At 44.7% G+C, this 20,355-nt stretch overlaps 1 protein-coding gene across 2 annotated transcripts in view; it reads right to left on the bottom strand.

Annotated features, from left to right (window-relative positions):
- Positions 1-20,355, bottom strand: part of DOCK1 (dedicator of cytokinesis 1) — a 553,659-nt gene that overhangs the window by 184,329 nt on the left and 348,975 nt on the right. For both annotated transcript variants that reach the window (XM_023224362.2, XM_023224359.2), the window contains exon 29: positions 17,268-17,362. In XM_023224362.2, the coding sequence (XP_023080130.2) occupies positions 17,268-17,362 (95 nt within the window). The remainder of the gene's footprint in view (positions 1-17,267; positions 17,363-20,355) is intronic.

Genomic DNA, 20,355 nt, shown 5'->3' on the forward strand with positions numbered 1-20,355 from the left:
AGGCCCTGTAGACAGTGCCACCTACTGTCACCAAAACTGAGCGTGGTCAGGAGTTGGCATTCATTTACTGCGGACCTCCCTGTCAAGCTCTCTACTCTCGTTATGCCAATGGGGCTTCCCAAGGAGCTGCATGGGTGGTAGGCGTCACTGTTCACATTTTATCTGCCTGGCCTTGGATGAGGCTTAGGAGCAACCAGTTCTGCAGTCTGCCCTGCTATTCACATAGGGCGCCTGGAGCCACTCACTCAAGCCCCCTGAACCTCAGAACCTCACCTGCACATGAGGGACACGGGATCCTCCCTGGGGACTGCAGCTCTGCCCTTCCAAGATGCCAGGGCAGACAGGACCACCATTCTGGTGACTGGCTTCTGAACAGAGACACTGCACAAGACCTCTGCTTGACAGTCTGTCAGCCATGTCACATAAAACAATTTGCAAGTGCTGTTTCTAGGAAAACAGCAAGCAAAATGGGTTGACTTAACTACCTATAAATCAAGGAAAACCCTAGTTTGAATAATACAAATACCCTCACAAGAAGAGAGTGAATCTCTGAAAGCAAAGAATTGTATTTCTTTATAATGTGATTTCTCAATACACGGACAAAGTGCTCTGAATCTCCAAGGCAGTGTCTATGCTGCACACCCTTCCTGTGGGCTCAATTCTCAGATTCAGAGGGACAATGACATACTATCATATCATCTTCATAAAAATGGAGGTGGCCACAGGCACCGCTTGTTGCAAGGTCACTGGAGGTCAGGCTCTGAACAAAGCACCCCACATGTACTTTCTCATTTATTCCCCCAAAACACTCCAGCAAGGCTTGACTTCTGTCTCTAATTTATGGGTGAAGAAACTACAGCACGGGGTAAATCTGCCAAACACTAAATTGACAAAGCTCACAAGTGGTGGAGCACAGATTTGACCTGACAAGCTGACTCCAGGGCTCTGCTCTCAACCCCTGCACTGAAGGTGGCCTCTGGCTGGGAGAGGTAGAGGGGAAAGGCATGTGGCCACTCCTTCACCCCAGGCTCAGCAGAATGGGGGTATAGGAGCTGGCAGCCCAAGCACCCTGAGAACAGGCTCTTGCTAATATTTTCAACGCATGTCCCACATGCCAGCTAGGACTGGAGGCAGCCCTGGCATGTACACTGATGTCACTGTGATTCCAATGCCATCTTGCTCCCAACCACCACTCCAAACCAAAGCCCACAAGAATCTCCTGCAAAGACACTGCAGCCCCGGGCAGAGTGACTTGGGGAAACTGCCTCCAATTCTCGGACAGCCCCCTAATAACTGAAGATGAGTCCTATCTTCAGCAGGCAGCTGCTATTATTTGTTCTAGAGGTTTGGCTGAGGTCATACGGCCGAGAAGGGTGGCTGAGAAATGGGGAAACAAAGACAGAGTCACTGCAATAAAACACACATATTTCTCTCTCTCTCTTTTTTTTTTTTTTTAGACAGAGTCTCCCTGTCATCCAGGCTGGGTCATCTAGGCTGGAGTGCAGTGATGTGATCTCAGCTCAGTGTAACTTCCACCTCCTGGGTTCAAGCAATTCTCCTGTCTCAGCCTCCTGAGTAGCTGGGGCTACAGGCACATGCCACCATGCCGGGCTAATTTTTTTTGTATTTTTAGTAGAGACAGGGTTTCACCATATCGGTCAGGCTGGTCTCGAACTCCCTTGGCCTCCCCAAGTGCTGGGATTACAGGCATGAGCCACTGCACATATTTTTCTATATATTTCTAATGGTTACTTAGCATCACTGAGACTCTGTTTTTTCCATCGATCACATGGAGACACTAGTGACATTTTGGATGAAATGACGCTTTGCGGCAGGGGGCTGTCTCATGCATGAAAAGATGTTTAGCGGCATCCCTGGTTTCTACCCACTAAATGCCAGCAGCCCTCTCCCCACAAGTTGTGACAACAACAATGTGTGTGGACACTGTCGATTTTCCTCTAGGGGAAACAACTGTCCTTCCCTGAGAGCTACCGAAAAGACACGGAAGACTCTGGTAGCAAGCCCGCGAGGACTCGGTTAACATGACTTCCTCCTCCTCCCGATCTACACATAAAAGCATCACACCAGAGGGTCCCATACTGCACAGACGTTCTTCCAAGTCCCGGTAGCACAGGAGGTTAAAACTTAGCATGAGAGGATCGGGAGAAGGATTGCAATAAAGTGTATTTCCTCCATTTTGCTTTGTGCGGAGAGATGTTTCATGCATAAAACAGAGAGGGCACTTGGCTTCAGTCCTCGTCACGTGAAGTGCCTCCTCTGGCATTAAGTGCCAGCGGGATAAGGCATCAGTGCCAGCCAGGCACTCCCGATGAGGTGCGCGTGGTCTCTGAGAATTCTTAAACAGACTTTGCCCTTTGCAAACTTTCCTCTAAAGCGAGCTTCCCTAAATAAGAGTCCTGCAGAGGGCTCTTCATCACCGCCACTCCTTTGAGAGTAGGTTGACTTTTCATCTCTGAATTAAAATTTAAAAGAGGCAATCTGAACAAGATGACACAGTTTAAAATATCTAGGCTATGTGCAATACATTGGTTATAAACAACCAGGTAAAACTCTGGAAATTATTTGCTTTAGTTATTAAGCAAAGAGCAAAAGCAGACATGCCATAGAATAACCGGTACGGAAAGTACTGAAATAATTTATGACCATGCCTTAAGAATGAACAGAACTCCAACAGGTAGCATGTGGTCATAGGTCAGTTTCCATCCCGAGGTGCGGTGGGCTCTGATACACCAACTGCAACCATATCTAGGCCCAAAACCTGCTGACAGAGAACTGCCAATGTGCCTGTGTCCTCTCTAAAAGCAATCTGTGAAGGTAAAACTAAAATGATAGACATAGCAATGTAGCCCCCGTGGGGTCCGTTTCCTGCTGGAGGGTCCAGAGGAGGGTCTAGAGGATGACTTACTGGATCCAAGGCAGTATCTGTCTTGAAATCCTGATACGTCACAATGGCCAACACAGCCCCCAAAAAAGTCTCATGTGTTTCTCTGGGTGACTTGCCAGAAATGCACTCAGGTACAGCCCAAGTTAACCAACCTAGGAAGCAGACCTGGGGCCCTGGTGCCTGCAAACTGGGGACTCTGGGCTGTGAAATGTCTCCGGTTAGGCCAGTTTGCTTGGAGAGGAAGGCGGCTCAAAGAGCAGTATTATTAAGTGTATGAGCTGTAGTAAAATGCAGGTATGGAGAACTCTAGGGAAATTTTCATTCCAAAATGCTTTCACTATACTGACTTTGAATTGCTATTTTTTTCACCCCAAATTCTCAGAGACCATGCACATCTCATTGTGAGCACCTGGCTGGTGTTAATGCCGCATCCCGCTGGCACTTAATGCCAGAGGAGGCACTTCATGTTATGAGGACCAAAGCCAAATGCCCTCTCTATTTTATGCTTCAAACATCTCTCGGCGCAAAGCAAAATGTATAGTCAGTATGGTGTGTGTGTGTGTGTGTGTGTGTTTTGGTACTTGGCTAGTTGTGTTTTGACAGTGTTTCTGTCAACAACTGCTGTATACTGTTTCATAGGAAAAAAATAATTCTAAAGTGTGCCTAAACTCATCAAGCCATTGGATGTGCAAAACCTCAATAGTAAACCAATAAATTTTAAAAATAAATTAAATGAGAAGTCACAACATCAACTAAAATCCAGGCTTCAAAGAAAGGAAAAAAAGATGTTAAGAAGTGTGGGCGGCAGAGCAAGATGGCCGAATAGGAACAGCTCCAGTCTTCAACTCCCAGAGCGAGCGACACAGAAGACCGGTGATTTCTGCATTTTCAACTGAGGTACTGGGGTCATCTCACTAGGGAGTGCTGGATAATCGGTGCTGGTCAGCAGCTGCAGCCCGACCAGCGAGAGCTGAAGCAGGGCGAGGCATCGCCTCACCTGGGAAGCGCAAGGGGGAAGGGAGTCCCTTTTCCTAGCCAGGGGAACTGAGACACACGACACCTGGAAAATCGGGTGACTCCCACCCCAATACTGCGCTTTGAGCAAACGGGCACACCAGGAGAATATACCCCACACCTGGCCGGGAGGGTCCAACGGCCACGGAGCCTCCCTCATTGCTAGCACGGCAGTCTGCAATCTAACCGCAAGGCAGCAGCCAGGCTGGGGGAGGGGCGCCCGCCATTGCTGAGGCTTAAGTAGGTAAACAAAGCCACTGGGAAGCTCGAACTGGGTGGAGCTCACAGCAGCTCAAGGAAACCTGCCTGTCTCTGTAGACTCCACTTCTGGGGACAGGGCACAGCTAAACAACAACAACAAAAAAAGCAGCAGGAACCTCTGCAGATGCAAATGACTCTGTCTGACAGCTTTGAAGAGAGCAGTGGATCTCCCAACACGGATGTTGAGATCTGAGAATGGACAGACTGCCTGCTCAAGTGGGTCCCTGACCCCGGAGTAGCCTAACTGGGAGACATCCCCCACTAGGGGCAGTCTGACACCCCACACCTCACAGGGTGGAGTACACCCCTGAGAGGAAGCTTCCAAAGTAAGAATTAGACAGGTACACTCGCTGTTCAGCAATATTCTATCTTCTGCAACCTCTGCTGCTGATACCCAGGCAAACAGGGTCTGGAGTGGACCTCAAGCAGTCTCCAACAGACCTGCAGCTGAGGGTCCTGAGTGCTAGAAGGAAAACTATCAAACAGGAAGGAAACCTATACCAAAACCCCATCAGTACGTCACCATCATCAAAGACCAGAGGCAGATAAAACCACAAAGATGGGGAAAAAGCAGGGCAGAAAAGCTGGAAATTCAAAAAATAAGAGCGCATCTCCCCCTGCAAAGGAGCGCAGCTCATCGCCAGCAACGGATCGAAGCTGGTCAGAGAATGACTTTGACGAGATGAGAGAAGACGGCTTCAGTCCATCAAACCTCTCAGAGCTAAAGGAGGAATTACGTACCCAGCGCAAAGAAACTAAAAATCTTGAAAAAAGAGTGGAAGAATTGACAGCTAGAATGATTAATGCAGAGAAGGTCATAAACGAAATGACAGAGATAAAAACCATGACACGAGAAATATGTGACAAATGCACAAACTTCAGTAACTGACTCGATCAACTGGAAGAAAGAGTATCAGTGATTGAGGATCAAATGAATGAAACGAAGCGAGAAGAGAAACCAAAAGAAAAAAGAAGAAAAAGAAATGAACAAAGCCTGCAAGAAGTATGGGATTATGTAAAAAGACCAAATCTACGTCTGATTGGGGTGCCTGAAAGTGAGGGGGAAAATGGAATCAAGTTGGATAACACTCTTCAGGATATCATCCAGGAGAACTTCCCCAACCTAGCAGGGCAGGCCAACATTCAAATTCAGGAAATACAGAGAATGCCACAAAGATACTCCTCGAGAAGAGCAACTCCAAGACACATAATTGCCAGATTCACCAAAGTTGAAATGAAGGAAAAAATCCTAAGGGCAGCCAGAGAGAAAGGTCGGGTTACCCACAAAGGGAAGCCCATCAGACTAACAGCAGATCTCTCGGCAGAAACTCTACAAGCCAGAAGAGAGTGGGGGCCAATATTCAACATTCTTAAAGAAAAGAATTTTCAACCCAGAATTTCATATCCAGCCAAACTAAGTTTCATAAGTGAAGTAGAAATAAAATCCTTTACAGATAAGCAAATGCTTAGAGATTTTGTCACCACCAGGCCTGCCTTACAAGAGACCCTGAAGGAAGCCCTAAACATGGAAAGGAACAACCGGTACCAGCCATTGCAAAAACATGCCAAAATGTAAAGACCATCGAGGCTAGGAAGAAACTGCATCAAATAACGAGCAAAATAACCAGTTAATATCATAATGGCAGGATCAAGTTCACACATAACAATATTAACCTTAAATGTAAATGGACTAAATGCTCCAATTAAAAGACACAGACTGGCAAACTGGATAAAGAGTCAAGACCCATCAGTCTGCTGTCTTCAGGAGACCCATCTCACATGCAGAGACATACGTAGGCTCAAAATAAAGGGATGGAGGAAGATCTACCAAGCAAATGGAGAACAAAAAAAAAGCAGGGGTTGCAATACTAGTCTCTGATAAAACAGACTTTAAACCATCAAAGATCAAAAGAGACAAAGAAGGCCATTACACAATGGTAAAGGGATCAATTCAACAGAAAGAGCTAACTATCCTAAATATATATGCACCCAATACAGGAGCACCCAGATTCATAAAGCAAGTCCTTAGAGACTTACAAAGAGACTTAGACTCCCATACAATAATAATGGGAGACTTCAACACTCCACTGTCAACATTAGACAGATCAACGAGACAGAAAGTTAACAAGGATATCCAGGAATGGAACTCATCTCTGCACCAAGCGGACCTAATGGATATCTATAGAACTCTCCACCCCAAATCAACAGAATATACATTCTTCTCAGCACCACATCGCACTTATTCCAAAATTGACCACATAATTGGAAGTACAGCACTCCTCAGCAAATGTAAAAGAACAGAAATTATAACAAACTGTCTCTCAGACCACAGTGCAATCAAACTAGAACTCAGGACTAAGAAACTCAATCAAAACCGCTCAACTACATGGAAACTGAACAACCTGCTCCTGAATGACTACTGGGTACATAACGAAATGAAAGCAGAAATAAAGATGTTCTTTGAAACCAATGAGAACAAAGATACAACATACCAGAATCTCTGGGACACATTTAAAGCAGTGTGTAGAGGGAAATTTATAGCACTAAATGCCCACAAGAGAAAGCTGGAAAGATCTAAAATTGACACTCTAACATCACAATTAAAAGAACTAGAGAGGCAAGAGCAAACACATTCAAAAGCTAGCAGAAGGCAAGAAATAACTAAGATCAGAGCAGAACTGAAGGAGATAGAGACACAAAAAACCCTCCAAAAAATCAATGAATCCAGGAGTTGGTTTTTTGAAAAGATCAACAAAATTGACAGACCGCTAGCAAGACTAATAAAGAAGAAAAGAGAGAAGAATCAAATAGACGCAATAAAAAATTATAAAAGGGATATCACCACGGACCCCACAGAAATACAAACTACCATCAGAGAATACCATAAACACCTCTACGCAAATCAACTAGAAAATCTAGAAGAAATGCATAATTTCCTGGACACGTACACTCTTCCAAGACTAAACCAGGAAGAAGTTGAATCCCTAAATAGACCAACAGCAGGCTCTGAAATTGAGGCAATAAGTAATAGCCTACCAACCAAAAACAGTCCAGGACCAGATGGATTCACAGCTGAATTCTACCAGAGGTACAAGGAGGAGTTGGTATCATTCCTTCTGAAACTATTCCAATCAATAGAAAAAGAGGGAATCCTCCCGAACTCATTTTATGAGGTCAACATCATCCTGATACCAAAGCCTGGCAGAGACACAACAAAAAAAGAGAATTTTAGACCAATATCCTTGATGAACATCGATGCAAAAATCCTCAATAAAATACTGGCAAAACGGATTCAGCAGCACGTCAAAAAGCTTATCCACCATGATCAAGTGGGCTTCATCACTGGGATGCAAGGCTGGTTCAACATTCGCAAATCAATAAACGTAATCCAGCATATAAACAGAACCAAAGACAAGAACCACGTGATTATCTCAATAGATGCAGAAAAGGCTTTTGACAAAATTCAACAGCCCTTCATGCTAAAAACGCTCAATAAATTCGGTATTGATGGAACGTATCTCAAAATAATAAGAGCTATTTATGACAAACCCACAGCCAATATCATACTGAATGGGCAAAAACTGGAAAAATTCCCTTTGAAAACTGGCACAAGACAGGGATGCCCTCTCTCACCGCTCCTATTCAACACAGTGTTGGAAGTTCTGGCTAGGGCAATCAGGCAAGACAAAGAAATCAAGGGTATTCAGTTAGGAAAAGAAGAAGTCAAATTGTCCCTGTTTGCAGATGACATGATTGTATATTTAGAAAACCCCATTGTCTCAGCCCAAAATCTCCTTCAGCTGATAAGCAACTTCAGCAAAGTCTCAGGATACAAAATTAATGTGCAAAAATCACAAGCATTCTTATACACCAGTAACAGTCAAACAGAGAGCCAAATCATGAATGAACTTCCATTCACAATGGCTTTACAGAGAATTAAATACCTAGGAATCCAACTTACAAGGGATGTAAAGGACCTCTTCAAGGAGAACTACAAACCACTGCTCAGTGAAATAAAGGAGGACACAAACAAATGGAAGAACATACCATGCTCATGGATAGGAAGAATCAATATCGTGAAAATGGCCATATTGCCCAAGGTTATTTATAGATTCAATGCCATCCCCATCAAGCTACCAATGAGTTTCTTCACAGAATTGGAAAAAACTGCTTTAAAGTTCATATGGAACCAAAAAAGAGCCCGCATTGCCAAGACAATCCTAAGTCAAAAGAACAAAGCTGGAGGCATCACGCTACCTGACTTCAAACTATACTACAAGGCTACAGTAACCAAAACAGCATGGTACTGGTACCAAAACAGAGATACAGACCAATGGAACAGAACAGAGTCCTCAGAAATAATACCACACAACTACAGCCATCTGATCTTTGACAAACCTGAGAGAAACAAGAAATGGGGAAAGGATTCCCTATTTAATAAATGGTGCTGGGAAAATTGGCTAGCCATAAGTAGAAAGCTGAAACTGGATCCTTTCCTTACTCCTTATACGAAGATTAATTCAAGATGGATTAGAGACTTAAATGTTAGACCTAATACCATAAAAACCCTAGAAGAAAACCTAGGTAGTACCATTCAGGACATAGGCATGGGCAAGGACTTCATGTCTAAAACACCAAAAGCAACGGCAACAAAAGCCAAAATTGACAAATGGGATCTCATTAAACTGACGAGCTTCTGCACAGCAAAAGAAACCACCATCAGAGTGAACAGGCAACCTACAGAATGGGAGAAAATTTTTGCAATCTACCCATCTGACAAAGGGCTGATATCCAGAACCTACAAAGAACTCAAACAAATTTACAAGAAAAAAACAAACAACCCCATCAAAAAGTGGGCAAAGGATATGAACATACATTTCTCAAAAGAAGACATTCATACAGCCAACAGACACATGAAAAAATGCTCATCATCACTCGCCATCAGAGAAATGCAAATCAAAACCACAATGAGATACCATCTCACACCAGTTAGAATGGCAATCATTAAAAAGTCAGGAAACAACAGGTGCTGGAGAGGATGTGGAGAAATAGGAACACTTTTACACTGTTGGTGGGATTGTAAACTAGTTCAACCATTATGGAAAAGAGTATGGCAATTCCTCAAGGATCTAGAACTAGATGTACCATATGACCCAGCCATCCCACTACTGGGTATATACCCAAAGGATTATAAATCATGCTGCTATAAAAACACATGCACACGTATGTTTATTGCGGCACTATTCACAATAGCAAAGACTTGGAATCAACCCAAATGTCCATCAGTGACAGACTGGATTAAGAAAATGTGGCACATATACACCATGGAATACTATGTGGCCATAAAAAAGGATGAGTTTGCATCCTTTGTAGGGACATGGATGCAGCTGGAAACCATCATTCTTAGCAAACTATCACAAGAACAGAAAACCAAACACCGCATGTTCTCACTCATAGGTGGGAACTGAACAAGGAGATCACTTGGACTCGGGAAGGGGAACATCACACACCGGGGCCTATCATGGGGAGGGGGGAGGGGGGAGGGATTGCATTGGGAGTTATACCTGATATAAATGACGAATTGATGGGTGCTGACGAGTTGATGGGTGTAGCACACCAACATGGCACAAGTATACATATGTAACAAACCTGCACGTTATGCACATGTACCCTAGAACTTAAAGTATAATAAGAAAAAAAATTAAAAAAAAAAAAAGATGTTAAGAAGTAATAATCCAAGAGTTTCTCAAGTCCCAAATGCTCCATAACTGTGATTTCAACCCGCACAAAGAATATTCAACTATGCACCCTTAATTGGGATGCAGAGGTGCTTCTCTGGACGGAGGTAGAACAGGAAAGAAAACACACAATCCTCCTGACTCAGCCATCCATAGGCTGCCACTGGTGCCATGGTCCTGGGGGCAGGTCCCCTGCACATGGGCACTAACTCTTCCCTCTCTCCCATCCTAAGGCAAGTGGTGCCTTAGCATGTCAGGCTGGTGAAAATGCAATACACTACGTCAGTGGATTGAGGAAAACACTTCCTGGCTGAAAGAAGGATGAATCATGGGGAGAGGAGGACAGGCCACAGAGAAATGAGCCAAGGTGGTCGTCAAAATGCAGTCAAGAGATCAAAATCCTCCACCCTTTGCAGACTGCAAGCATCATCCTGATCTGTTTGGGACGGTCTCCATACGGCCATGATTTTTTTTTTTTTTTTTTAAATGTGTAACACATAGACACTGGAAATAAATAGCAACATGATCTCACAAACTCCAAATAGGGATGAAATTTCAAAGTGTGAAAGGACAAGTGTAAGATTAATTGACTGAAGATAGAACAAAAGCAAACAATAGTTTTTGACTGACAGTCTCCATTGTTGAAATGGTCAATGACTAGACAAGACTAAATGGAGCAGGTCAGCTAAATCCCTTTAATTTGATGAGCTAGTCTTTCAGACAAGTCCAATCATAACCAGCCATTGATACAATCAGCATGCTGACTGGTAACATCTTACACATTTCCTAACTGAAAGAATAATCTCCTCTGTTTTCTATGGGCAGAATTTTGAATTCTCAACTGATTCCTTCCCTATGATCTTCTCTTGATCAGTGTCTCCTGATCTACATCATGGCCGGGTGTGGTGGCTCATGCCTGTAATCCCAGCACTTTGGGAGGACAAGGCAGGTGGATCACCTGAGCCCAGGAGTTCAAGACCAGCCTGCGCAATATGGCGAAACAACATCTCTCCAAAAAAACTAAACCCACAAAAAATTAGCTGGGCACGGTGGCATGTGCCTGTAGTCCCAGCTACCTGGGAAGCTCAGCTGGGTGGATTGCTTGAATCCAGTAGGTAAAGACTGCAGTGAGCCATGATCCTGCCACTGCACTCCAGCCTGGACAACAGAGTGAGACCCTGTTTCGGAAAGAAAGAAAGAAACAAACAAACAAAAAACTACATTGTGAACTACCAGCTTCCCCTGATAAATGGCAAGGATCATTTTCACCATCCAGTGAGAACCCGGCAACCATCTTATTTGCCTTTACGTTTTATCTTGCAGTCAGCTTCGAGTATTGTGACTTCTAGAAAGCGTCGTTTTCTCTACAATTTTACATATTCTATTTTATAATCATGTTCTATGAACCTTTACTTGCAAGACATACCAAGTCCTCTGTGAAAGTGTGTGGGCTTCAAAACAGTAATCATTATTTCCGGTAGGTCCCAGCCTAGCCTGAAAACGAACAGGAAGTCTCAAACACAAAACCTATGCCAACAGAGAGGAATGCCTGGAAGCAACTGATAATCCCAGTTGCAAACCACACTAGCTCTGAGGAAATGCAAATGCTGGTTTCATGTCTTTATTATCCTGAGAGCAGAGGGTACAGTAGGCAGGGAGGACGAGGGAAGTTGTGAGCTGGAGTAGTTGAATTTTTAAAAATTCTGGTACAAGTCTGAGTAGCTGACAACTGTGGATAAGGTTTTGTTACACACTATGTAGTCACTATGAACAAGAAAGTCTAATTCCAGAATAGGGGAATACATTCAGTACTGGCCTCTCTCTCAGCCACTACATGTTGTAGAAATGCATTTCTCAAGCAAAAGTAAAGCAGTTAATAAGAAACGGTTTCTTCGAGGTGACAAAGGGATTCAGTTTACCTGGCCGACTCACTTCCTACCAGGTCATTCCTATCACTTAAAATTCTAGGAGGGGTTATTAGTACATAAACTCAAGCACCCTACTGGAGCACTAAGGCAAACCCTGAGGCTAGAAGAGACACAAAAATTCAAGCAAGTGGTCACATTCTCATTAACAACCAAGGACAACTCTATGATAGCCATGGACTGGCCATTAGACTATGCTGCACACACACAGCGTGAATCTGAGGAAGTCAGCTAATAAGAGTTCCAGGATGGATACCAGTATGTAGGTGCCAACAGGGAAAGGTCTGTGCTTCCAACAGAACCTGAGAGCTTCAATGAAAACTTAGCAGCTGTTCCCCTCTGGGAAGACTATAAAGCACTTCTGGGTGCTGGCACACAAGCACACTTTACTCTCTCTGTGCTGTGCTCATCTGAAATGTCATCCTGCCATCTGCCACTCTCCTATCCTAGAGCAGAGCTATAATGTCAGGCCATCGCCAGTCAGTTCCCATCTTGAACATAACAACCGAGTGAACACCGTCCTTTGGGATATTCATTAAATCCTATAATTTTGATTCTTGATTTACAAGTCGTATCACCAAAACTAATAGATATTGTCTTTAATTACATTTTACAAGCCCCACGTATCGAGGAAAGGTATGTTCACAGAGACAAAGATAAACAAGTGTACAAATATAAGAGACTACAGAGGCTGATTTTGTCCATTTCCAAGCCATAGGTGGTAAAACTACATGTCCAACTGTGCCATTAAAACTGAAACACAGACTCCAGAAGCTTCTGGAACCACTGCTCATCCAGCCGAGGCAAGGAAGTCTCTGGTACTTGTTAAGGGGTGGAGGAAGCAGGGAAGTCTGGCAACATATAAAATGTTAATCTAGTAAGACGCAATATAGATACACACATGTGGCAGGTAGATAAAGACATAGAATATGGTATCTATAATTTCCATAAGGGGATTACTTTATGACAATACTAGGGAGATGTGATTTTTCTAGACTGCACAGCAAGATTTGCTTGTATGAAGCACATTAATAAACGGTGCATACCCTTCTAAAGGTGAAGAAAGTAAGTAGCAATGTAATGAATTCCATGCTCAAAATTCACTCATGTAAGCAGTAAACCTTGTGGAAAGTTGTTACGTTTTATGGACACTCGAATCAAAACAAAATAAAAACTGCTAACACTCTCTCGGGAAATAGGAGACCTACTTAAGACCAACAGGCAGCACAGCTGGGTGGCTCAGGCACGGCTCTGGGGTGGATGCTCTGGATTTGAATTTTGGCACTAACACCGCCCAGCTCTGTGTCTTCTGGCAAGTGACCCAACCTCCATGCCTCAATTTTCCCACGTGTAAAGCGGACATAAACACAGCAGCCGTCCCAGAGGGCTGCTGAGGGTATTCAGGATGTGATGGCATTTGTGATATTCCCACGGCAGGGACTGGCGCTGGAAGGCATGCCCAATGTTAGCTCACTCTCAGCTCCAGAGCGCGGCTGCGCAGGGAAAGGGATGCAAACCCTTCATTTTGAAGCTGCTATTGAAGCAAAGGTGTCAAAGAATACTGAAGGGTCTTCCAACCAGCTGTCTCCAGACAGTGTCAAGTATCTGACCACAGGGAGGCAATAACCTTCTTCAAACACCCACCTGATCCCGCTTCTAAACATTCATCTTGTTTATTCAACACAAGGGGCAGCATTTGGGGGCAGAAGGATGTGGGAATAAAAGTTACAGTTATCAGTGACCAACTCCAATCGGGACCTAAAATGCCTCTTCCGTGGCTGACTCCTGTGCTGTGTGACCTTGGGAACTTGTTTCTGCTCAGTGTGTCAACTGGGATAGGAATATGGGTTTGTTTGAGCTTCTGAGTCAGAATCTCTGCAAATAAAAGTGCCTTTCCTTGAAACCAACACCTCAGCACACAGGTACACATACCCAGACCCACATGCACACACATGCAGGTACACACCCACACCCACATGTACACACGCAGATGAGCACAGGTACACACCCACACACCCACATGCACACACATGCAGGTCCACACCCACACCCACATGTACACACACAGATGAGCACGGGTACACACACCCACACCCACATGCACACACATGCAGGCACACACACAGATGAGCACGGGTACACACCTACACCCACAGATGAGCACGGGTACACACACACACCCACATGTACACACACAGATGAGCACGGGTACACACACACCCACATGCACACACATGTACACATACAGATGAGCACGGGCACACCCACAGGCACATATCACTTCTCTGCAGGAAGCTCCCATGGAGGAAACACTGCCTGCCCAACGACCTGGCCTCAGAGTACTAGAACCCTTGATTAGACGGTTCAGCATAACATTTTACGTAAAACAGAAAATAAACTGTAGGAATTTTACATTCAGGCTGCTTCCCTGGTCAAGACGTCTTTGCAGCTGCCGTCTGTATACACGATGAACAAGAGAACAAGGTGGACTTTAATACCACCAAGGTAGACTTTATCCTCAGAAGTCTCATCCAATCAACCGCTGAGAGGACACTGAGCACTGTGGCTTCTTCCACAGGGTTTCCCTGTCCTCAAAACAAAAGACTCTCTTCCCTGTTTCTAGGACGGACAGGCTTTGGTCCAAAATGCCACTGCACCAACCTGCTGCTGCAGTGCATGTACCTGTGTCAAGCACCGTGCCCTGTGGAGGGGCTCTAGTGAGTAGGGGTGCTGGCTGGGGAAGGTTGCCACTGGTTTGCAGTGAATTCATGATTCCAAGGAATGTGGATCAAGCCACCTGCTCACCCCACACACAATAGAATATCCCAGGAGACGATGGACAAGGTCTCTGGAGAAGGGAACCAGAACCACAGCACTCCCAGGGCTGAGCCCCAGACCACTTACTTAGTAACCGTGTGGCTCTGCGCTGCGGCCAGTGCTGCCGCAACCCTTACGTAGCGCGGGGCTGGTGGCAGGAGGAAAACAGTGAAGTAGGAAGAGAGAATGATGTGGCCACAATGTTCCAACTGAAAACAGGCTCTCGATTATAAAAAAAAAAAAGAAAGAAAGAAAGAAAAAAATCATAAAATAAGTAGATTTTGACTATGCCCTCCTAAACAGGAGACTGTCGGAGTAGAAGCGACATGAATGCAACCTCAGGGAGCCCGTCCCGCCTGACCTTTGTCGCAGCAGTGCTCACCCGGGGCCACAGAATCCAGCCTGACAGCACAGCCTGACAGCCAGGATGTGCTGCTCCGCTGGGAGACCTGAAGGTCAGGTCTACACGTGGAGGAGTCAGGAGGCAGAGCACGGCATCCACCAGGCCGTGCCGCCTCCACACCCTGTGCTCTGGGGCCTGCTCAGCCACACCTCTGCTCCTGGCCAATGATGTCATGAGATCTATGGCTCCAGGGCAGTGGGGTGTTGATCCTTATCGCTGGTGTGTTTGCTTGTTTTCTCCATGTGCAAAATACAGCCATTAAAAACACAACCCTACAGAGCTCTTCAGAGGAAATCTAGACTGTCCATCACAAAAGCTCATCCTGACAGAGAAAAGGGAAAAGACCAGTGCTTTATTTTAAGTCCATCATTTTCTAGACGACGACTTGGAAGCTGAGAGATGGCCACAGGAATTATTTAAAGTCACCCAGCAGGTGGAAGGGTGGGGAGGAGCAGAGGCCAGGACCCCCACTCTGGTCCCTGGGCCAGGGCTAAGGATACAGCAATGCCAGGGTCTCTGGGGCGTCCTCACCATCTACTCTCAAATGCCGTCTTTGACGTGTGGAAGGAGACTTCAACCTCAGTAAGATCTGACGTGGGGTGAACATCACTCCCTCCCTCACGCTTACCCCTCAGGGAGGTTTGCAGGACTCCTGCAGCCATGGTACACAAGGCCAATCTGTCTCTGCTGCCCCAGAAAGCAGCAAAACCCAGAGGAGGCCAAAGGAAAGGTCGTGCTGCTTTGGATTTGTCGAAGGGAAGGACAACAGGCATTAAAAAGAGGCAAAGCCATCACAGAAAATTCAAATAGATACACTACACACCTACCAGCACGGCTAAAATGAAAAACAGTGTCAACAGCAAAGGCTGGATGCAGACAAACCAAGTCACTCACATGGCTGGTGGGAATGTAAGACGGCACAGCCATAGGTTGGCAGTTTCCTATGTCATGAAATGTGCAATTACCTGACAACCCAGCATTTGTCCACGAAGGCATAGAAATGAACTCACGTTCACCCAAAAACAGACGCACGAAGGCTGGTGGCAGCTTTATTCATAAGAGCCACAAACTGGGGATAGCCCAGACGTCCTCCAACAGGATAACGGTTCATCACACTTGGTCCAGTCGTACCACAGAACACTACCCAGCAATAAAAAGGAATAAGCTATTGATACAGGCAACAACCTAAATGGATCTCCAGTGAATTAAGCAAAGTGAAAACAGCCAGTGCTAAAAGCATATATACAGTATGATTACACTTATGTAACATTGTTGAAATGAAGCAATTATACAAATGAAGAACGAATGAGTGGTTGAGAGAGCTTAGGGATGGTGGGGTGGGGAGGGGAGAGGTATATGTGGCTATAATTGGGCAACAAGCAGAACCTTTGTGGCGACAGAAACGCTCAGTGGCTTCACTGTGGTGGAGTCCACAGTATATACATGTGGTGAAACTGCACACAATACAAACACTAATGAATACAAATCAAACTGAGGAAATCCGAGTAAGATCAGTGAATTGCATCATCAACTCCCTTATACACAAGATCTCTATGACTTTCTACAACTGCACACGAGCCCACAATTATCTCCATAAAAACTGCAATGAGAAAGAAAAACAGAGATGAACAGAAAGTTCTTTTTAAAAATCCCATGTGACTGAGAATTCTACGGTCATTGTTAGTGCTCACAGAAATGATAAAAGCCAGTGTACTAGAAAATTAACCAACAGCCCTCACCGGAGATGATAAACAAGGCACAAATTCAATACTTAATGAGTATGAAGAAAATGCTCATGATTAAAAAAACTGAAATATGTGAAATGTCAACACTTTGCAAAAGCCTCTTGCATGGAGCTGACGGTGGCTAGGGCTGATAAAAACATGTGGGTAACATGAGCACGCAAAGTGACGCCGAGCAGAACCCATGTGCCCATGACGACAGCTATGGGAGATCCAGGTCCAGGCTGTTTTTCTCCAGGGGATGGAGCTCAAGTTCTTACAGCTAGAGCCCTGTGTTGTCATAAGAAGTCACCACAAACTCACAGTCCATGTCTCCCTAGAACTGTTTGCCTCACAGAGTTAGGAACAGCGTTTGCAGAACATTTTATTGAAGCCAGCTTGGTCTCCAGGCAACATCACTGTTCCCAGCAGACATGAATTGGGAGCCACAGAAAAGGTGAGAGCCATTCTCCCCACACTTACTTATTTTGCACCATGTTCATGATCACCCAGTCGAAGGGGTAAACGTTCTTTCCAATGAGGTTCTTAAACATGATGAATGTTTCCATTAGGAAATCCTGAAATAAAAAAAAAAAACACTGAAATGACCCACCAAGAAAAAGGTAAAAACGATACACCCCCCATCAATGACTAGATTATAAAAGACCTCATTTTTAAGGGCCGAATGAAAACATCCTGAAAAGTAATGAAGATACATTTCATAGGAGCTGTGAATTAGACCTGTCTTTCTGTTTACCCAAGCACCTCCTGTCTGAGCTGGCTGCTTCAAGAATATATTCTGAAATAGTCCCTGAGCATGTCTCTTTAATAGTTAAAGAGTAAATCCCCAAAGGTTAGGAAGAGGCATTCAAATCCTTTCTGCTTCTAGGAAAACATGATTTTTACAAACAAGGCTTGCAGGTTACAGCTTTTTCTTATGTTTGCTCTAAATCCATTTTTCATGATGAACAGGACATGCTTTCAGGTTGAATACAGGATACTACTGTCTGTTCCTTTCTCTCATGGAATTTCAAAATGAAAGGCTCCAATAGGAACTCCTGACCATCTGCACAGATTCGGCACGCAGTAAACCATCTGAGTGTATGGCCATGTTGCCAAACTCTCCTAGATGGCAGCTACGTCCCCAAAAGCTACCGAGTTATGCTTCTGGTGTCTTAGATGATGCTCTGTACTTCGCAGGGCAACTGAAAAGAATCAGGGTTCAGGACACACCCAGCTGATCTACCCTGCTTCCACGCCAATGAGAATGTGCCTGGCATCAGGAAGGGGCAGCCAGTTCCTAGGGGCTGTCCACTATGTGTGTATCAGAATTAGAAGATTTCCTACTTTCGAGAGCTTGACAGGTGCTCTGGGCTAACCTGAACACAACAAGTGGCTATCCCAAAAAGCACACATCCCTGGTAGCCCTAAACTCACACAACACCCAAGGTGGGAAAGGCAACCAAGAACTGTCTTAGAAAAACGAGGCCGTGGTCAGGGATTGTCAAATGAGTGGATATTTCTCATTTATTTAATCTCCTGAATCATAATTAGGTGCAATGGCTGTGAAGGCCAAGGTGGTGAACAGAATTTAAGCAGCCAAGAAAGCAATTCCCAGTACAAAGGTCTAAATAAGCAGTTCCTACAAAGAGGCACAAGTTAAATTTGATGACAATAACAAGCTAATGTTCAAAGTTAAGATACTTTCTCTCCAACTCTAATGGCCAAGTCAGGTTCTGGCAGGTGAAGTCCGCGGTGTGAGGAGTTTGGTGTGCCCCCGCCGTAAATCAAATGAGTGATGCTGATCACTCTATTTGAGCAGATGCCTCCAGTTGAGGAGACATTAGTGACCTGGACAAAATCAACTTGGAAAAGTCAGTCCAGATGTCCTCCAAACTCTGCACATGGGCACTGTGTCCTCCTGATCTCAGGAGTGGGAGCATCTCAGTCCTCCCTTCCGACACAACAAATGGCTTCTTTTCCGGTTTAATTATTGAAATTCATATTTCACTACTGAGTTTCCTCACTTTGTCAAGAGTTTCCCATTTTAACGACCAGGCTGCATATTTTGTAGGCTGAGTACTGCAATTCAGTCACATCTCCATTTGCATGAAATTGCTGTCTTTCTTGATGATTACTTCTCAAATCCTAATAATTGAGATACAGGCTCTCGTTTTTATTATTCTGGAAGAGAAGCATATTTTCCCAATTCTCTTTCTTTTCTAAGAGACACAGTCCCATACTTCATTAGTATGGCTCAGCTGTTAAATTTTGGTACTTTGCTGATCAAACAAAATGCTGCATCTAGTGGGAGATGAGGTTCTGCAAGGCTTCCTTGTTTTCTGCATAATTCACTAGCCATGGCGGTGGCCCCTAACAACTGTGTTTGTCTCGAGCAGCTGACGAGGCTTACCAGACTGTTCCATTAGGGTCTCCAAGTCAACAAGGGGTATTTTGTGAAAATGTCATCATTCAACGTGGATTTATTCCTGTTGCATTTTTTAGTTTTAGTTTCTATTTATTTTATTTATTCACTTCACTCCCTCACCCAGGCTGGAGTATAGTGGCACGATCTTAGTTCACTGCAGCTTCAACCCTGGGACACAAGTGATCCTCCTGTTTCAGCATCCTGAGTATCCTGGGACCACAGGTGTGCACCACCATGCCTGGCTAGTTTTTTAAATTTTTGGTAGAGATGGTATCCTGCTATATCGCCCAGAATGGTCTTGAACTCCTGGGCTCAAGAAATCCTCCTGCCTCGGCCGCCCAAAGTGTTGGGATTACAAGTGTAAGCCACGGTGCCCGGCTGCATGTTTCAGTTTGACTATTCACAGGATGTCTTATACAATAAGCAGGCTGCTCTAGCAATAGCCATCCATCTATTTCAGAGGCAAGATCGTGTCATAACTCTGCACCTTTCCATCCCTGTCCCCACTTGAATAAAACAGCCATCCTCTGGCACCTGAGCCATCCTCTCGCACCTGGACTTAGGTTCCTCCTTGTCCTTTGTTGTCCCCAGGCTTCACTTTTCAAATGATAAACCTGATCAAGGCATCAATGCTTTCCAGACATCACACGGCACCCATTTCTCCAACGGCTTCCCAATGCTCTTAGACTAAAGACAAAGCATCTTGACTCTTAGACTTAGGACATTTCCATTCTGCTCAGCCAAAGGAGTAACCATTATGGACAAGGACCAGCTACAGATTTTCAACCCATCCAATGAAGGATTGTTAGGGAAATAGGACATGTCCACATTTTTGTGGAATCAAAGTTTCCTCCAAAGATTATCTGATAATTGCAAAGGTAGGAAGAGGTACATATTTTCACAATGGAGGGATCTGGAAGTTACCAGCTTTTAACCCAGTGGTCAAATTCAGCATCACCAGTAGTGGGTGAGCATGACATGCCCAGCCTTCTGAAGTAACACAGCAGAAAGCTTTCAACACCAGTACTGAAACACTCCTGCCAAAGAGTTGAGCCTGAATCTCAGAACAAGCTTCTGTTTGCAGAACATACAGGCGGATACAGAAACCAGTTGAAAGGCAGATTACAAGGCAGCATTTAAAAA

The sequence above is a fragment of the Piliocolobus tephrosceles genome, chromosome 9 (genome assembly GCF_002776525.5).
Source record: "Piliocolobus tephrosceles isolate RC106 chromosome 9, ASM277652v3, whole genome shotgun sequence".
NCBI lineage: Eukaryota > Metazoa > Chordata > Mammalia > Primates > Cercopithecidae > Piliocolobus > Piliocolobus tephrosceles.